At 52.1% G+C, this 19,018-nt stretch overlaps 2 protein-coding genes across 5 annotated transcripts in view; both read right to left on the minus strand.

The window, feature by feature from the left end:
* Window positions 1–1,218: 1,218 nt before the first annotated feature.
* Window positions 1,219–5,029, minus strand: LOC135191190 (TLC domain-containing protein 5-like). 2 transcript variants are annotated; one of them, XM_064173265.1, is made up of 3 exons: window positions 4,954–5,029; window positions 4,038–4,237; window positions 1,219–3,392 (listed from the first exon to the last, which is right to left on the minus strand). In XM_064173265.1, the coding sequence occupies exons 2-3, from the start codon at window positions 4,231–4,233 to the stop codon at window positions 2,848–2,850; spliced, it is 741 nt and encodes a 246-aa protein (XP_064029335.1). In that variant the 5' UTR covers window positions 4,234–4,237; window positions 4,954–5,029; the 3' UTR covers window positions 1,219–2,847. The 2 variants fall into 2 exon arrangements, with proteins under 2 accessions (XP_064029335.1, XP_064029334.1); XM_064173264.1 differs by having other exon boundaries at window positions 4,038–4,234; window positions 4,954–5,023.
* Window positions 5,030–8,261: 3,232 nt separating this feature from the next.
* The window catches only part of POU2F3 (POU class 2 homeobox 3), a 53,946-nt gene continuing 43,189 nt past the window's right edge, over window positions 8,262–19,018 (minus strand). For 2 of the 3 annotated variants that reach the window (XM_064173215.1, XM_064173214.1), the window contains 8 exons: window positions 17,817–17,899; window positions 17,344–17,526; window positions 16,173–16,314; window positions 14,580–14,716; window positions 13,302–13,463; window positions 11,718–11,784; window positions 10,586–10,718; window positions 8,262–8,962 (listed from right to left, as the gene is read on the minus strand). In XM_064173215.1, the coding sequence (XP_064029285.1) occupies window positions 8,923–8,962; window positions 10,586–10,718; window positions 11,718–11,784; window positions 13,302–13,463; window positions 14,580–14,716; window positions 16,173–16,314; window positions 17,344–17,526; window positions 17,817–17,899 (947 nt within the window). In that variant the 3' untranslated portion in view covers window positions 8,262–8,922. The remainder of the gene's footprint in view (window positions 8,963–10,585; window positions 10,719–11,717; window positions 11,785–13,301; window positions 13,464–14,579; window positions 14,717–16,172; window positions 16,315–17,343; window positions 17,527–17,816; window positions 17,900–19,018) is intronic. The other variant, XM_064173217.1, reaches the window with a different exon arrangement.

Raw genomic sequence — 19,018 nt, forward strand, 5'->3', positions numbered from 1 at the left:
TCTAGTGAGGTGCAAGGTAGCAGATTAAATCATCTCCCAGTGGATTGTACTAGAAGTTAGGTGCAGCTTATACACTAATTTTCGTGTTTGCTTTGTGCAGAGTCAGCTGTTTCATTCGGCAGGCTGAGTTGCACTGGCTCATTTTGCCTGCAGATGAACAGCATTCAGCAAAACAACTCGGGACAGGAGCCTCTGCTGACATTTATTTGCCCACTGCTACCCATTTTTTTGGACCAAAAATCAACTGGAAATACACAAAAATCCAGTAGCCTTCCTCAGTGACAGGTCAAGACCGAGGTAAAACCTCTCAAGGGTATTTGACAGATGAAAGTCAGGCCCCTGCATTAAAAATCACATCCTTTACAATGTTAACAACAGGACACTGGGGGTGGAGCTAGATGCTTTTCTCTCATCCCATTAGAGGGTTTAACACAAACTGTCCTTGGGGCATGACCACCTGAGAGCACTTTGCTTCAAATCTCACAGGATACCTCCCATCCATTCTGTTTCACATGCAAGCAACCTGCAGGTTGTTGACTTATTGTCCCTCAGCAGAAGAAAGAGTTTCCTTTTGGAAGCTTAACCCACTTCCACTCCAGAGTGCTGACCCAGCAGGATTGAGTTCCCAGCTGGAAAGAGTTTGCTCAGCAGTGACTTAGTACATTTCATAACACCAAAGGTGGTGTTGTGCTTTCAGCTGCTTCTCCAAATGCAGTGTAGCCAAGCCACCTTGCAACCCAAGATGCCCAAATTGGTCCTTCCTAGGAGGAAATGCATCAGGAGAGAGGCACTGGTGCTGCAGAAGAACAAAGAGCAACCTGAGATGTAGGCCACAGCCAGAATTTAACAGTTACCCTCTGCCTTTGTGTCTCTCAAGAGCAAACACCTCAGCTCAGTGCACCATTCTTAAGCTTCCTGCAGTTTGGGCTGTGACTCATTGGCAAGGCAGGCTATGGATACATTAGTCACAAATCTGAGCTTCAGTTTACCTTCATCTAGCCTTCAAACCTCAAGCTTGAGCCTCAGAGCACAGAGCTCAGCCTGTACTTGTTTCCCCACCAGCTCACTCCTTCCTGAACTGCACGAAGGGCACCAGCCAGAGCTCTGACAGTGCCTACTAGCCATAGCGTGCTTAGGCTACCCTCAGCATGCTTAGGCTACTCTCAAGCTTGTCTTGCTCAACATTAGCTTCCTTAAGATTTAGCACAAAAGAACATAACAATTTTGATTGTTTTTATTTTAAAAAACCCAGAAACCTTTATTTTGTGTCTCACCACTCACAAGAGCTTTCAGAAGAGCACAGCAGCTCTGTCAAGAGAGCATACCTCCTGATGCCAGGCTCTCAGAGCCATGCTGACAACCTTGCAGGAGGTGCAAGGCTCCTGTTTTAGTCAACATATTAGCCTCTTGATTTGCCTGGATTCACAGCTGCGAGGCATTCAGAGGGCATGTCAAAAGTTAGGTTACCCCATGTCACCTTTTAATCTCTCCAGACACCTTGTTCTAACCCCCAGCTCAGGCAGATAGCTGCTCTGAACAGTGCCAAAGTTGGTGAGATAAGAGGCATGGAGGAGCTATGACAAGGCTGCTTCCCCACAGATGATGTATTCCTCCTCCTCCTCTCCTTCACTTCTGCAGCAGGGATGAAACCTCACTTGAGCAAGAGTCACACAGGCTGTTCAAGGTGCTCTCCAGCTTCACCAAGAAGCTCCTCTAAACAAGGTCGTTGAAAGCAGAAGGAAAAGGAAATCAGCCTTCCTAAGCCTGAGGGCAATACAAGGCCATTTGCTTCTCAGCTGCAAGCAAGGCTTGTTGGAGGGTAAAGCTGAGCTGCAGCCTTAAACAGAGGGAAATTCACATTAAAACCCAAGGAGAAATGTCAGGACATCATTTTGAGAGGTAAAGGAAACGAGAGAACTGCTCCAAGACCTGCCGGTGCTGAGCAGATGTAACACTGACATCTGCTTCAACTTCACTCTCTCCTCTGAAGAGAACCACTTCTTAGAGTTGTTAGCCATGCATTCAACTTAAGTGGCCTGTAAATGAGCCAGCGCCAAGACAGAAAGAGCACCCAGAGAGGGAGGGCTTGTGTCTCACCCACAAAATGCATGTTTTGCTTTTCTTCCTAAAGCAACCCAAGGCTTCTGGAGTTTAGTGGACCAAGTCTAATTCCTGACTTGCTTGCAAGGGCCTGAGTCAATCCCAGTGAAGTCCTGCTGCTCTAAAATCAGTGTCTGCTTGAATGCAATGCAATGGAAAAAGCTAAATAAATAAGGTGATTAAAACCAAGGAGGTAAAGTATTGCCTCACCTCGAGCACCATCACTTCACACACGCAAAGGATAACTCCACTGTACCTCTGCAAGTGCTTCAATCTTGTTCAGAGGCTTTCCTTCAAGCATGGTGTCCAACTCCAGCATTAAGGGAGAGTGAGGCTCAGTACATCTTTGTTAGGTCACAGCTCTACCCACTCCTCACTGGCACGAAGATGGGATTCTTCAGACTTGATTTTCTGGCTCTACTCTGTGAAATGATTCTCCCTCCAAAGCAATTACAGAACACACAGACTGTGCAGTCTGAGTAGGTTTGGCATTGCCACCCTCCTTGAGACTTGCTGGAGAAGGCAGGGGATCAGAGATCAGGAGGCACGGCAGGTTCCTCAGATTTCCACTCAGATGCCTCTTCTGCCAGATTTCCCATGTTCCTAGCACTTAGTCATCTCCTCCAGGGGTAGCAGAGCACAGCCAGTGCCAGAAAGTCAATGCCACATGGCTTTTAGGAGTCCCTTTCACAGGAATAGGCTTCTGTAGCCAGGAGCATAGCCCAAGGGATTGCCGTGCCAACGCCATCACCGAGCTGCCGAGTGCCCGTTACTTTTCGGGGCTGCACCCACACCCACGCTCCTCAGGCTGGCCCAGGAATGATACTTTTTCAACATTTTCCTCCTGGCAAAGCGGCAGATTTCAACCATGAAGGCCAGAGACACAACGTACATGGCCAGGCCTCCAGCCTTGAGGAGCCAGCTGGGATCAGGGGCTGCCACCATCGCGTGCAAGATCAGAGCTCCTCCTCCGATCCGCAGCGCCAGGAAGAGGAGCACGAAGAAGAAATCCACCACCTCTCCCAGGAAAGTGTGGTAGCAGCCCACTTCACGCAGAAACCAGCGGGTCTGGAGCAGAGGGTTGGTGATCTCATTGACAAAGACAACGGCAGTGACTTCTGCAGCAGACTTCCCCAAGGCCAGCACCAGGATCATGCCGCTGATGCTCAGCATGTGATGAAACAGCATTAGGTGCCCCTCCGTCTGGAAATAGAGGCACCAGCCCAGGTCAAAGAGGAAGTAACCCAAGGTCAGGCACAGCACATGGGTCTGAAGAGATGTGTTTGGTGAACCTGAAATGAAAGATGTGCACATCAGCCTGGGGTTTTAGGACATTCTTCTACAACAGGCAGCAGTACAGGCTGCGAGCATACTTCTTTCCTCCTTAGTTTCCAGCCTATGGGCCAAGTGCCCAGCTGGAAGCTTGGATGTCTGCTTCTGCCCTCCCTTCTCATTTCAGCAAAGCTGCCCAGGCCATCCCATCCTGCCATACGTCTGTTTGCCTTTTCCTCCCCTCCCTTTTTGAAAGCAGAGAGAGAGAAAGCCTGACCCAGAATTATCTGAGATAGAAAACATCAAACAAAACCCCACAGCCCAATGCCAGGAGTTACTACACCCTTGAAGATGCAAGCAGCACTTAGTCTGTTCTCAACACATTATTCCAGCACTAGGTGTAGTAGCAAAGTCAGGCTGCCAGCCTGAAAAAATTCACTATATACAGGGGTAAGCCAAAAACTAAAATATTAGCAGTAAAAAGTGTTAAGGGCTGGAGAAGAAGCAGGGGAGTTAAATAAAGCTCTCCCCCCAACATGCCTCAAAACTATACACATAAGAGAGTAAGCAGCTAAAGCAGTCAGCCCCCAGCTCTACCTGTAACAGAACCAGAGACAGCCCCACCGTATGACAAGGAGATGTGTCAGGGTAAGCTCCAAACATACCTGCATGGGTCAGAGGCCAGGGGCCATCCAGCAGAGTAACATAACCAGAGAGGCAGGTGACAATCACCCCGTGCAGCAGGGTGACCAAGCGGCAGCTCCACTCGTAGGAGCGGTGCTTGCTCCAGTGGCAGAAGCAGATGTACAGAACCAGCCAGGCAAGGAGGCTGCAGGTCACCTCGAGAAGGACAGAAACCATCCTGCTGAACACAGAGCAAGGACGTTAGGAGCCCAGCAGCCCCCTCAGCTCTTTGTGCAGACCTCCAACTCACTATTGCACCCCGGTGCGTTCGTGGATACTCCGGGGGAAAGGAGAGCAGCCAAACCCAAACCACACACAAACAAAACAGGCCAAAAGACCACCCCCAAGCATGTCTTGTGCCCTTCCCGGGAGCCTGCTGCTCCCCTGAGGCCTCTAGCACCCTTTCCCTGCACCACTCTCCTTATCAAACCCCAAACGCGTTAAACAAGATCCCAGCACTCTCCCGAGCCAAAGTGCCCCGGGCCTCCCCGGCCGCCGCTCCCCGCGGTGGGGGCAGTGGACACCGCAGCGACCGGGACGGCCAGAAGGACCAGACCCCCTCCGCGAACTGCATGGGACTGCGGGCGGGACTGGCGCTTGCCCCGGGGGTCCTCAGCAGCCCCCCGCCCGCTCCTTACCCCGGGGATCCCCAGCAGCCCCCCGCCCGCTCCTTACCCCGGGGATCCCCAGCAGCCCCCCGCCCGCTCCTTACTCCGGGGTTTTCCAGGAGCTTCCAGCCCGCTCCTTACCCCGGGGTTCCCCAGCAGCTCCCCGCCCGCTCCTTGCCCCGGGGTTCCCCAGCAGCTCCCCGCCCGCTCCTTGCCCCGGGGTTCCCCAGCAGCTCCCCGCCCGCTCCTTGCCCCGGGGTTCTCCAGCAGCTCCCCGCCCGCTCCTTACCCCAAGATCCCTGCGCCGGGACCTGGACCGGCTCTGCGCTCCCGGGACCTGCCGTCCGGCTGCGGGCTCCAGCGCTGCCCGGGAAGGGAGGAGGCAGCGGCGCCGGAGAGGCTTTTATCTGCCCTCCCCTTCCCTCTCCTCCCCGCCCCCGGCCAGGCAACTCCTGCCGCGGAGGATGCCCCGGGTCACGTTGCCGGCTCTCTGTTGCCCTTGCCCGGAGACTCTGCCGGGCACCTCTTGCTCCCTGCTCCCCATCCCTGTCTGTCCTGCCCCGGAGCGCAAAGGGCTGCGTGCCCCGGGCAGGGAGAGCTGCGGGGCACAAGGAAGTCGGCAAAACGAGGACGGGCGTTTGGAGGGCGGCAGCCAGGCAGGAAGCTCCATCCAGCTTCAGCCCTCCGGCTGCCAGTCACATAAGGTCCCCAGGATTTTAATCTGCCTGAATGTTTTTCTCGCTGGTGAAAGAGAATGAAGTGGAGAATCAGACAAGAGGGGAGGCGATTCCCTCCACCCCCCTTTTTTTGTTGTTGGTTGGTTTTTATCAAGTGTGCTTCCAGATTTTATGGCAGCTTTGAAAAGAGAGGCTGAGTGGACTTGGAGCGGTCACCTTTGCGGTGTCCTGCACTAGGTGCGAAGAGGGGAGGCTGAGAGAGGAGTCGGTTTGGGATCACAGATTGCATCGGATTGGAAAGGACCCTCAAAGGTCATCCTGTCCAATCCCCCTCGCCCAGTGAGCAGGGAACGCTTGGGGCCGGAGCTGGGATGTGGTGCAGGATGCCCAGGGAGGTGTGACACAGAACACGCAGAACAGGGTGAGTGAGAGAGGAGCTGAGCAGAGGCAGGAATGAGTAACCGCCACAGAGCTCTGCTTCCTCCTAGCCCTGCCAGAGAGCTCCGTGCCAGTTCCATGTAATTTCTGTTTATTCAGTTTGCTTTAAAAGCTGTCTGAAGGAGATTGTTCGTCAGAAACAATGAAAACCTTCCCCACGGCCAAAGAGCTCTGCTCTGGGAGTGAAACCAATCATTCAGAGAGGACTCATCTGTGGCCACTTAAGGTCTGTTGTGGGTGCTGCACTCCAGGGAGTGGTTGTGTGTTATAAAGGCTCTGGACATTAAAATGTAATCCACAGTCCAACCAGAGGCAGAAGTTGCTCTTATATTTGAGCTGAAGCTTCCTGATTTTTCTTTCCTTTGCCAGCATTTTGGCCCCTACTGTAGAGGATACGGAGGCAGGGACCCCCCCCAGCACAGAGAGAAGGCAGAAAGAAGTGCCACAGCAATCAGAAAAGTTAGATCAGTGCTTCCTCCTCTCCATTATTTTTTTGCTTTCCCAACATAAAATGGTTTTAAAATCAGAACAGATTTTGTTGGAGAGGGGGAAAAAAAAGTTTCATTTCCTATTAATGTTTTCACTGAAAACCAGAGATGATGAAAATGTGCCCAGTTAGAGGTTAAATGAGTGATGGGAGAGAATCCAGGAAACACAAACAACAATTTCTCCTTTCTTTGGTTTTTTTTTCTCTCTCTTGGTCAGAACATTTGGAACATTTTGTAGTATTTTCAGAAATACTTCATTTCCTTCCCCTCCCCAAGAAGTGGTACCTGAGCTTTTCCAGTCCTCTCTTGTTATCATCAGTGGCTGCTTCTACACCAAAACCTCACCCAAAGCCACAATTGCAGTGCTATATACACTGTGCAGGTAGGGCTCCTGTTTGGGTCCTGGTGGCTAACAAGTTCCCCATGGCACAGCAATGTGCCCTTGTGGCCAAGAAGGCCAGTGGGATCCTGGGGTGCATTAGGAGGAGTGTGTCCAGCAGAGAAAGGGAGGTTCTTCTCTTCCTCTACTCTGCCCTGATCAGACCTCATCTTGAATACTGTGTTCAGTTTTGGGCTCCCCAGTTGGAGAGGGACAGGGATCTGCTGGAGAGGGTCCAGCAGAGGGCTGTGAGGATGAGGAGGGGACTGGAGGGCATGGCTGATGAGGAGAGGCTGAGGGACCTGGGGCTGCTTTGTCTGGAAAAGAGAAGACTGAGAGGGGATTTGGTAAATGTTTATAAGTATCTGAGGGCTGCCAGGTGGGGGGGACAGGCTCTGCTCACTGCTCCCTGGGATAGGACAAGCAGCAATGGATGGAAGCTGCAGCACAGGAGGTTCAGCCTCAACACAAGGGGGAACTTCTTTAAGGCTCACAGAGCCCTGGCACAGGCTGCCCAGAGAGGTTGTGGGGTTTCCTTCCATGGAGCCTTTCAAGGCCTGTCTGGATGTGTTCCTCTGTGATCTGTGGATTGTCCTGCTGTGGCAGGGGGATTGGACTGGATCATCTCCTTGGATCCCTTCCAACCCCCAACATCCTGTGAGCTCAATACTTTGGGTGAAGGTAGCTGATAAATTCTACAGGTCCACAGACTCCCTCTAGCAATTAATTCATCACAGAAGACTGAGAACAGGACAAGAAACAATGGATCAGGTATTTTTTTCCCCCTCCCCAGAAATGACAGAGGATAATATTTACTTACAAAAAGCCAAACAAAACAACAACAACAGAAAAACCCCAAACAAACAAAAACCCCTCCAAACAAACCCACCCTAACAAAAAACAAAGCTCACATTTCCCTAAAAAACAAAGTCATCAGGATAAAAAAAAGAGACTATTACTCCAAAATGTCTATTTACAATCTGGATGCTGATTTTTACTCTAGTTCCACTGAGTGAATTACTCAGACCCACAGACAACCTGGCCGAGGTTTGGTATTGCTCAAATCTGCTTTAACAAAACTCAGTAGCTGCCTCTTTTCAAGTGGAGAGCTGCAAAGCAACCACAATTTCCCTGGTGAGATGCTGTGAGAGTTGAAGTTTCCTGCATGCACTTTGGCATCTCATGGAATTAAGAAAGGTTTGCAGGCAGCAGACCCTCAGGATTCACACCTGAGCAATAGGACTTTGACCTCCCAGGAGGAGAAGAGCAGGCAAGCTACATGGCTTACAGGAAAGACCAGAACACAGGCACACCTCTGCTCCAGAGCTGTTGTTTGCATTTGGTGGTAGATAAATCTCAAAAGGATGAAGAAAACAAAGAAGGGAAGGGTCGAGGCTAATCCTTGTCCCATCGAATCAACATAAACTGCTCTTTTTTTTTGGTGGTCAACAGAGGCAAAAGTCCACCCAAGGTTTTCAAACAGTGACATGCTCCAGTGAGGGCAAATGAGAACAATAACAAGACCTGGACACAATTTTTTTGCAAAAGACAACAACTTTTTTAAAAGGAAAAAAAAATTGCTCTAAAATACTTAATTAAAAAAAAAGGGGGGGGGTGGGGAGGGAAGTGGGGAAGAAAGGGGGGGGGAGGGGGAAAAAGAGCACCTTTAGAAAGAGAGCAGAATGGCTCAAAGCAAAGCAGGTGTGGTGGTGGAGAAAGCACAGTGCCATTGACCTTGGAAGCCTGTGGAGAACCAAGGCTCACATCTAGACACAGGACTCTGGTGAAATGAACTGGGTAACCTTGGCTCAGTTTGGGGGGGTTCGTGAGAGGTGTGCGTGACAGTAACAGCAGTGATAGACCCTCCTTAGGGGAAGCTCTGAAACGAGTGGGGAGGGGGAGCAGGGAGGAGAAAAGAGGGTGCTGACAAAGAAATCCTTCCAGATGAGAGGTGGGCAGGCAATCCAGTGGGAATGCAGAGGTTTGCAAGCAGAGGGCAGTGTGTCATGCGAGCAGTGCTAAGCAAGGGCTGCTTCTCGCAGTGAGCGCCTGGAAGAGCATGGTCATGTCACTGCTGGCATTGAGAATCCTTGGGGAAGGGCTGCTGCGGGTTTGAGTCCCTGGAGAGTTCCGTTGCTATGGGTTGCCTTAAACAAGACCTTCATTTGGGCAGCATTTTGAAGGCACTGGAACAATAGATGTTGCCCCAAGCGTTGCTCCTGGTTGGTCCATAGCTAGAAGTCAGAGCTCCTTTTACAGGTGGTGGAAGAGTCAGCTCAGTGGAGGTAGGTAGGTTGATTCCATCGGTACCAAGATCTGTTTGTGACACAGGAAATAAGAGCCACAGTTGCCATGTTGTTAACAGTTTCCCTCCCAGTAAAAATCCTTGTTACTCCCTTTCCAGCCTCACTTCAACTTGGCAGCCTGCAAATGATCCTTCGCTCCTAAGGGAAGCTCGCAGCAAACCCTGAGCAGCTTCTTCCACTGTGCTCCTGATTTCACACACACTACCTGGCTGTTGGGCTTCCTCCATGCCAGGGGAGGTCTGAACACAAACCCTATGAGGAGAGGCTGAGGGAGCTGGGGGTGTGCAGCCTGCAGAAGAGGAGGCTCAGGGCAGAGCTCATTGCTGTCTGCAACTACCTGCAGGGAGGCTGTAGCCAGGTGGGGTTGGGCTCTTCTCCCAGGCACCCAGCAACAGAACAAGGGGACACAGCCTCAAATTGTGCCAGGGGAGGTCTAGGCTGGATGTTAGAAGGAAGTTGTTGTCAGAGAGAGTGATTGGCATTGGAATGGGCTGCCCAGGAAGGTGGTGGAGTCACCATCCCTGGAGGTGTTCAAGAGAAGACTGGCTGGGGCACTTAGTGCCATGGTCTGGTTGACTGGCTAGGGCTGGGTGCTAGGCTGGACTGGACGATCTTGGAGCTCTCTTCCAACCTGATTGATTCTATGATTCATGGGACAGGGTAATGCCTGACTCAGGAAGCCCAGCAGCTATGAGTAATGCCCTCTGCTCTCTGTTGCCTTCCTCCTAACGCAGCATCCTTGATGCAGTGTAGAAACTACAAGAGCAGAGAGGTTGGAGCAGCACAAGCTGGGGCAGAGGCACGTTCAGTGAAATAACCAGAAGAGCTCTGAGCCCATGTGAAGCCCACAGAACCCAGCTCTAAGCCCATAAACTCTTAATCCTTCACAGCATCTAAAGGCAGAGCAGGAGAAAAATCTGTGTTGCTGTTTCATCTGCCACAGTGGAACCATAACTCTGCAGAGAGCTCTCTGGGTGGCACTGTAGGAGAGAAAAGTGGCTGTGGAGAGGGTTACCAAAGCAGAACCAGCAAAATAAACCCTGTTCTGCTGCTTCCTCCACACAAGGAGTTAGTTTAGGACAATCCTTATGGCCAGCATTTCTATCAAGTTTTTGTGTGCTTGAATTTATTATTAATTTTTAAACCAGTACAGATTTTCTGGCAAAACCTGGTTTGCTGTCTGGCTTCAAGGACTGAAAAAGCAGCAACATCCTCACAAGCTGCAGGTGAGTCACGGATCTATAGGGTTGGAAGGGACCTTCAAGGTCATTCAGTTCCAGCCCCCTGCCATGTGCAGGGACACCTTCCACTAGCTCAGGTTGTTCAAGGGTTGATCCAGTCTGGCCTTGAACACCTCCAAGGAGGGAGCATCCACAACCTCCCCGGGCAACCTGTGCCAGTCTCTCCCCATCCTCACTGGAAAGAATTTCTCCCTAATCTCCAGTCTCAGCCTTCCCTCCTCGTTTTCAATCCAATGCCTCTTGTCTTACCACTACAAGTCCTTCATGTAAGAACCACGTAGCTCCACACTGCTGGAGCCTCTAAGGCTCTGCATGTTCCTCTTTAAGGTCCCATTGCATTTCTCCCAAGCCCTCCAGCATCCTCCCCAGGCTGTGGGCCCCTGCTGCCTTACCCTGAAGAGTTGAAACCGGACGAGTTCATTGCAGCTTTGGAGTTGCTCTGGGCTGTGCCGGGGCTGCTGGCATGGAGGGCACTGCCAGGGGACGAGGGCCTGCTGGAGTTCCCTGGGGAACACGATGATGTTACTGTGTAGCAGAGAAAGCAGAATAAGGCTGGGGTCTCCTTTTCCTGACAAGGACAGCCCAAGCCCAAACACTGCCACCATACTTTGCTGCCATCCTGGTGTTCATCTGACTCACTGCCCCAGCCAGAGAGAGCCAGGACTGCTCTCTCCAGCATTTGGTTTCTGTGTGGATTGCACTTCTTGAAGGAGATCTGTTTTCTTCTGAAGAAGCACAGTAACCTACCCCTAAACTCTCCTCTTCTCTGGACATGTGCTGGAGCTTTTCCAGAGCAGGGCCAGGAGGATGCTCAGAGGCTGCAGCAGCTCTGCTGTGAGCACAGCCTGAAAGAGTTGGGGCTGTGCAGGCTGGAGCAGAGGAGGCTCCCAGGGGACCTTCTTGTGGCCTGCCAGGATCTGAAGTGGGCTACAAAAACGCTGGGGAGGGACTTTTTAGGCTATCAGGGAGTGGCAGGAGTGGGGGGAATGGAGCAAAGCTGGAGGCGAGTAGGTTCAGGCTGGACATGAGGAGGAAGTTGTTGGTGATGAGAGTGGTGAGAGGCTGGAATGGGTTGCCCAGGGAGGTGGTTGAGGCCCCATGGCTGGAGGTGTTTGAGGCCAGGCTGGCTGAGGCTGTGTGCAGCCTGCTCTAGGGTAGGGTGTCCCTGCCCATGGCAGAAGATTTGAACTAGATGACCCTTGTGCTCCCTTCCAACTCTGACTGATTCTCTGATTCTTGTTGGCTCCTGGGTGTGCCTGACCCCCAAACTCCAGTCAGATTTGCCAAGCATTATCCTGGGAACGTTACCATGCCCAGGAAACTCTCCATGTCTTTATTCCAGCCAAGAGGAAGACTCAGCTGCTCTTACTCCTTATACATTAGTTATGTGGGGATAGTTTCCCAGGCCAAATCCAAGGGTCTTATGAGGAGTGACTTGCAAATGTGACCTAGACAGCAGGTAGACAGAGAGCAAGAGCAGAGGAAGAAGAGAAGGAATGCTGAGGAAGGTTTCTGGAGGCTTACCAGTCCCAGGCATGGTGCTGTGCACCGGATTGACTGAGAGGGGCCCCAAGGACCCTGAGGTAGAGACCTAGAGACAAACAGAGACAAAGAATAAGCACCTGGTACTGTGAAGGTGTAGATCACCAAATGCCATCCCTTTCACACTCCCCTTAGAGTGTGCTGGCTTCCCAGGCAGGTTTTTCTTTAATCTACATAGAATGGTTTGGGTTGGAAGTGACCTCAAAGATCATCCAGTTCCAACTCCCTGCCATAGGCAGGAAGGCTCCCATAGGTACTGTAGTGCAGCAGCAGCAGCAGCATACCCACAGCCACAGAGGGAAACCAGAATGAATACTACATCTGCCTGACACTCTAGGTTTAGATGTATGGATCAGCTACGGAAAACCCTGAAGTTATCAAACAGAAGCCATCTGAGATTCAGCTGCTGGCCTTGGGGTGTTCTCAGCCTGAAACATCCCAGCTGACTCGTGTCTTTGACACAAGTAATCTCTTTTCCTGCAGGGAGTTCCTGGTGGGTGAGAATCCTCAGGTGACAATTAGCAACTTGATGGCTGCAATCAAAGCAAGCCTGGAGCATTTGCTGTTCGACCATGCTGCTTTGACTGAAGGCAAGGTGTTGCTCAGAGGGCCTGGTGAGCAAAGGCTCAGTGCTCTACGACGTGTTCAGAGGGCAGTTATCCGCCAAAGCTGCTGCTGCTTTACAAAGCCATGGCCTGCAAGCAGCACTTGTGCTGCTGACTGGAGGCTGAAGGTGTTGTGCAACAGCTGACCCAACCTCTTGTGATGTTGGCCTGCCTTCTGATGGGTAATTCCAAAGCCCAGAAGATTCCAGGATAAAATATTGCTCCCTCCCACTCACATCTACTCCAGCACCACAAGGAGATTCCTGCCTCTAAGTGGAGGCAACTAAGTGACTATTAACTAGCAGAAAAGCAGCAGCAGCAGCAGCTTGTAATCCACAGCAGCCACTGACAGGCAGTGGCAAGGAGCTGCTTCCACCAGCTCTCACAAGGGGTTCTCTTTTCTTCAGCCTTTCTGACATGCACTTGCCAAAACGTGGGTGGGCACCATGAGAAGGGCAGGTGGCACTGCCAAAGTGTGTCCTGCACTCCTGCCCACAAACTGGCACGTAAGTGGCTAGCACTAAGTTTCAGGGTTCAGAAGTTAATTGAGACAAGTGGATGTAATTCTCATTCCTCCTCCATCATCTTTGGAAAGCTTTTAGTTACTAATCCCAGGATGGAAAGTTTCAGGCAGCATCCCTGTTGGGATGAACTATCCCACGACTGATCTGTGCCTTCTGGGAAGCCTTTCTATTGCTTTCATTTACAGAGCAGAAGAAGTGTTCTGGAGCTGCAGGCATGAGACTCCATTCAAGGTGGGATGCTGAGTGTTTGCCCAGCTGCCTCTCCACATAGCCCTGCAGAGGTAGTCACCCACTGGACTCGAGCAGGCTTGCCAGCAGCTCAAGAACTTGAGTGTTTTGTCTTGTTTCCATTTCCAGCAAACCTTGCTGCATCCTCCCACCCCCTTCCCTTCTTGTCTGGCACGGCAGGCAGGACTCCTTAGTCCAAAGCCTCTCACCAGTCTGGAGTTGTAGATGGGTGACTTGATGGGGGATGGCATTGGGCAGCTGATCCGCTTCTCCTTCTGACGCCGGTTGCAGAACCAGACCCGGACCACCTCCTTCTCCATGGAGAGCTGCTCTGCTATCAAGGATATCTCCTCTGAACTGGGCTTGGGGTTCTGCTGAGAAAAGGCAGGAGGTTAAAGGAAGCCCCAAGGAGCTGTACTTTACACTCTCAATGTAACACTCCTGCTGCTGGAAAAGTGGAGAACCAGGGTGGGGTTGGCTGTAATCTGGGGAGGGAAGAAAATCTGCTTCTAATACAAAGGGTAAATATTTGGGTGAGAGACTGTGCTCTGTGAACCAGAAAGTGCCTCTGATTCAACATCAGGACCCAGGGATTCAGCTGGCAATGAGTCACAGCACCTGGCCCTGTTATTGCACAAAGCATCAGGCTCTGATCTTAACCCTAAATCACTGCTCAGGACAATGTGAGTGGCTGGTGGTGTTCTTGTCACTACACAGCACACCCAAGCTGTGAGTGCTGCTTGGGCACCTGCCTGCACCACCTTAGAACAGCCATTTCTCCTCTTTCTTGCCCCCCTCCCTCATTTGTAAGGGGAAATAATGGTACCTATGGTTTCTTCTGAGTCCTGGGAGTGATCAGGGGTTTGGAACACCTGTTCCAGTGTTCCACTACCCTCGTGGTGCAGAACTTGTTCCTAACATCCAATCTAAATTTCCTCTTCTCTAGTTTGAAGCCACTGCCCCTCATTCTATCACTACAGTTCTCTCTCCATCCTTCTTGTAGGATCCCTTCAGGTACTGGCAAGCAGCTCTAATGTCCCCCAGAGTCTTCTCTTCTCCAGGCTGAACACCCCCAGCTCCCCTTCCTCTGTCTGTCCTCATAGCAGACCTGCTCCAGACCTTGGATCATCTCTGTGGCCTCCTCTAGGCTCACTTCAAGTGTCCTTTGTATGCTGGGGACACCACAACTGGAGGCAGTACTGGAGATGGGGTCTCACCAGAGCAGAGTAAAGGGGAAATCAGTGCCTGATCATGGAGAGATGCAGCAATGAAACCCAACTTCTTCTAGCACAACATTTACCAAGGGCTGGGATTTCTTTGGCTTTCTAACCACTTTCCTGGCTAACCCCTTCAAGCAGTTTCTAGGCTGCTATCAAAGCAAACAAACAAGAAGACTTCTGCCTTTTTTGAGGCTTCAATGCTCCTGTGACCTAACAAATGTCAAACTCAGAGAGGGGCCACAGCAGATGGGAAGATTTCCCCCTCACATCTTGAAATCTCTTCTCCAGCGTGGAGCGAATGTTGGTCTCGATGCTGGTCCTCTTCTTTCTTTTCCTTCCAAACATCTCATTCACTGAGGGGTAGGAGTTAGGAGTGCTCATGGAAGAATCCAAAGGAGCAGATTCTGGAGGAAAAGGAAAAGAGACATTTAAACAGAGAAAGAGGTTTTTTTTTGTTCCTAGATTCTCTCTGGCAGCTCCTAAAGTCAGTTAAAAGTTCCAATACAGTGAATCCTTCCCCTAATTATGATCAAAACTGCTCCAACGGCCCCAAATCCAGCAGTGATCTTGTCTAAAGCAGGAGAGGATTAAGAGTGCTGAAATATTAATCACTGCATCACTTCTCCTTTTCCCAGCCTTGATTTCCAGCCTGGGGACCGCATCTTTGCCAACTGTTTAATTTCATACAGTTAAAGATGTTGGGTTGCACCAGTGAGGTCAGGCTGTGTGCAGCTGAGACATCTCCTCACATGATAACTTGGGCAAACATGCAACTCCTGAAGGGCTGGGTGAAGCACATGAGCCTGCTGTCTTCCTGCAGTGGTTCTCAGGCAGCAGAGGACACCAGCCCAGTCCTGCTGCTGTTGGGGGGCTGTCAGACAGCAGAGGACACCAGCCCAGTCCTGCTGCTGCTGTTGGGTGGTTGTCAGGCAGCAGAGGACACCAGCCCAGTGCTGCTGCTGCTGTTGGGTGGTTGTCAGGCAGCAGATGACACCAGCCCAGTTCTGTTGGTGCTGTTGGGGGGCTGTCAGGCAGCAGAGGACACCAGCCCAGTTCTGTTGGTGCTGTTGGGGGGCTGTCAGGCAGCAGAGGACACCAGCCCAGTTCTGCTGCTGCTGCTGGGTGGTTGTCAGACAGCAGAGGACACCAGCCCAGTTCTGTTGGTGCTGTTGGGGGGCTGTCAGGCAGCAGAGGACACCAGCCCAGTTCTGCTGCTGCTGCTGGGTGGTTGTCAGTCAGCAGAGGACACCAGCCCAGTTCTGCTGCTGCTGTTGGGTGGTTGTCAGTCAGCAGAGGACACCAGCTCAGCTCTGCTGCTGCTGCTGGGGGGCTGTCAGGCAGCAGAGGACACCAGCCCAGTTCTGCTGCTGCTGGGGGGCTGTCAGGCAGCAGAGGACACCAGCTCAGCTCTGCTGCTGGGGGGCTGTCAGGCAGCAGAGGACACCAGCTCAGCCCTGCTGCTGGGGATTCCCCTCGTGGTGCTATCTTCCTTTTCTAATTACTGCCCATGGGCTGATCTCTGAGCACTCAGAGTCCCTTCCTATTCTTTCTGGTTATCACAAGGAGGGACTGGATGGATCAGCTCAGTGATTTGCCCCAGGCCATGCAACAGAGCAGGAAGCAACAAGCAAGAGCTGCCCCAGACACCGAATTGCACCACACTGCCAGAGACAAAGGACAGACGTGGTTTGACCTCCAGGCTTCTGCTGCCTGACCCACAGAGGAGTGCAGCCTGCTCCCACCCCAGCCTCCCATCTGAGAGGTGCTAGCTCCAGCTCCAACCTCCCTGGCTTTTACTGGAGGTTCCTGGAAGGATCCTCTGGTCCTGGCCAAGACATTGCTGCATGCTGTGTCGGGTACCTGCATCGCTCAGCCACTTCTCCAGCAGCGGTTTGAGCTTGCACATGTTCTTAAAGCTCAGGTTGAGAGCCTCAAAGCGGGAAATGGTGGTCTGGCTGAAGTCGTTGCCGTAGAGCTTGCCCATGGCAAGTCCAACGTCACCCTGCAGGGAAGAGCCAAGTCACAGCATAAGCTCAGAAGCAGCCCTCACAGCCTCCCGCTGTCAGGTTGCTTCCAGCACAGGTTCAGCCTCCTTTCCATGACCTGCCTTCCACAGAATCGACCAGGTTGGAAGAGACCTCCAGAGAAAGTGGCTTCTTTTTGCCCATGGGAACCTGGCCCAAGTCTCTGAGCCTCTGTGTGCTGCAGAAGGTGCAGACAATGAGGTCACAGTCATGACTTATTAGGAAGGGCTTTTCTCTTCATACCTTTGTAAAGGATTCCTCCAAAGGGCACCAAACTGTATCCAGTCCAGCCCTTCCTTCATCCACAGCTCTGCCACAAACTCCCCCAGCCCTGGTGAGACCCCATGAAGCCAGGGAATGAAGCCAGCCCTTCTGAGCTCAGCCTGCCTTTGTCATCACCTCCAGGCCATTCTTTCCCTCTTAGTAAAAGCTGATTCAAAGGAGGCTCTCCACGACCTCTACTCTGCCCTGGAGAGACTCCATCTGGAGTACTTCACTCAGGTTTGGGCTCCCAGGTTTAAAGGGACAGAGATCTGCCGAAGAGAGTCCAGCAGAGGGCTATGAGGATGATGAGGGGTCTGGAGCACTGCCTGATGAGGAGAGGCTGAGGGCCCTGGGGCTGCTTAGTCTGGAGAAGAGAAGACTGAGAGGGAATTTAATCAATGTCTATGAATATCTGAGGGCTGGGGGTCAGGAAGAGGGGACAGACTCTGCTCACTGCTCCCTGGGATAGGACAAGCAGCAATGGATGGAAGCTGCAGCACAGGAGGTTCCAGCTCAACACGAGGGGGAACTGCTTGACTGTGAGGGTCCCAGAGCCCTGGCACAGGCTGCCCAGAGAGGTTGTGGAGTCTCCTTCTGTGGAGCCTTTCCAGGCCTGTCTGGATGTGTTCCTGAGTGACCTGCTCTGGCAGGGGACTTAGATGTGATGATCTCTTTGGGTCTGTTTCAGCCCTGTGGTTACACCCAGAAGTGACCTCAGCATTGCCATGGACCAGGCTGCTCACCTGTGTGAACCCCAACTTGATTCGCCTTTGTTTGAAAGTCTTAGCAAACTTCTCCAGCTCCTCCAGGTCGCTGGGTTCCTCAGATGCTCCTGAGGGAGTTAGGTGCTTTGCCACTTGCAGATGTTGGGGTACATCCAGGTGGGGTTCAACCGACGAGCCGGGGAGCCCAGAGCGGCCCACAGCCTGTGCAGACAGCAGCAAGGAGAGATGCACAGAGCCACGAGAAGAGAAGCTGGCACAATTTGCTCTGCCACCTTCCCCCAGTGAATCACAGTCTCACAGTATCATCAGGGTTGGAAGAGACCTCACAGATCATCAAGTCCAACCCTTTACCACAGAGCTCAAGGCCAGACCATGGCACCAAGTGCCACGTCCAGTCCTGCCTTGAACTGCCCCAGTGAAGCAGCACTTCTGGCAGATGAGTGCTCCACAGGGCAGGGCTCTGTGTTGGAGCATAGGCTGAGGCAAGTTACCTGTGATGCAAGGCTGGGTCCTGGCTGGGAGAGGAGAAGGCTGCCTTGTTGCTGAGGGAAGGAGAGGAGGTTTGGCTGCAAAGCTGAGGAGAGAAAAACCATCAAGTGGCACATCTGATGAGCTCCTCCATCAGTGGACAAGCAGCTGAAGGTCACTGAAGCTCTGACTGGAAAATGTTAGCTTGAAATAGGAGGATTTTAGCCATTGGAAGCAATATGGATTACAGGAAAAGTTCTTCTCACCTGAAAAATGCTGAAAGTGAAACCTCTCCTCCACTGCTCCCTGCCTGCAGCCCATTCACCTAAGGCTGAACTCAGGCACAGATGCTTCACACAGAGACCAAACTGTGATTTCGGATGCTGAGCAGCAGGGAATGTACAATACCCTTAGTGGTCATCACAGAGTCACAGCACCAGGCAGGTTGGCAGAGCCCCTCAGGGTCACCAAGGCCAACCTAGAACCCTGCTCCACAAGATTCACCTCAAACCATAGCCTCAAGCACCACATCCAAACCATCCTGAAACACAGCCAGGCTGGGTGACTGCACCACCTCCCTGGGCAGCTCGTTCCAGTCCCTGACCACTCTCTCCATGAAAAAACTTTTCCTAATGTCCAATCTAAACCTCCCCAGCCTCAGCTTGAGGCCATTTTCCATTGTTCTGTTTCCAACTACCTGTGAGCAGAGCCCAGCAGCAGCCTCTGCACAATGTCCCTTCAGGTAGCTGTAGACAGCAACGAGGTCTGCCCTCAGCCTCCTTCACTTCACATTATCCATCTCCAGCTCCCTCAGTCACTCCTCATAAGATTTATTCTCCAGGCCCCTCCCCAGCTTTGTTGCCCTCTTCTGGCCCTGCCACAGCACCTCCACATCTCTCTTAGAATCACAGAATCAAACAGGTTGGAAGAGATCTCCAAGATCATCCAATCCAACCTAGCAGCCAGCCCTGTCCAACCAACCAGAGCATGGCACTAAGTATTGGCACTCTTGTATTGGTGCTCTCACCCAGTGCTTCATCAGTGGAGCTATTAACAAGACATGCATCTTATTTAGAATCAGAATCAGTCAGGGTTGGAAGGGACCACAAGGAGCAGCCAGTTCCAACCCCCTGCCATGGGCAGGGACACTCTACCCTAGAGCAGGCTGCACACAGCCTCAGCCTGCCTGGCCTCAAACACCTCCAGCCATGGGGCCTCAACCACC

The sequence above is a fragment of the Pogoniulus pusillus genome, chromosome 38, assembly GCF_015220805.1.
Source record: "Pogoniulus pusillus isolate bPogPus1 chromosome 38, bPogPus1.pri, whole genome shotgun sequence".
In the NCBI taxonomy this organism is placed as follows: domain Eukaryota; kingdom Metazoa; phylum Chordata; class Aves; order Piciformes; family Lybiidae; genus Pogoniulus; species Pogoniulus pusillus.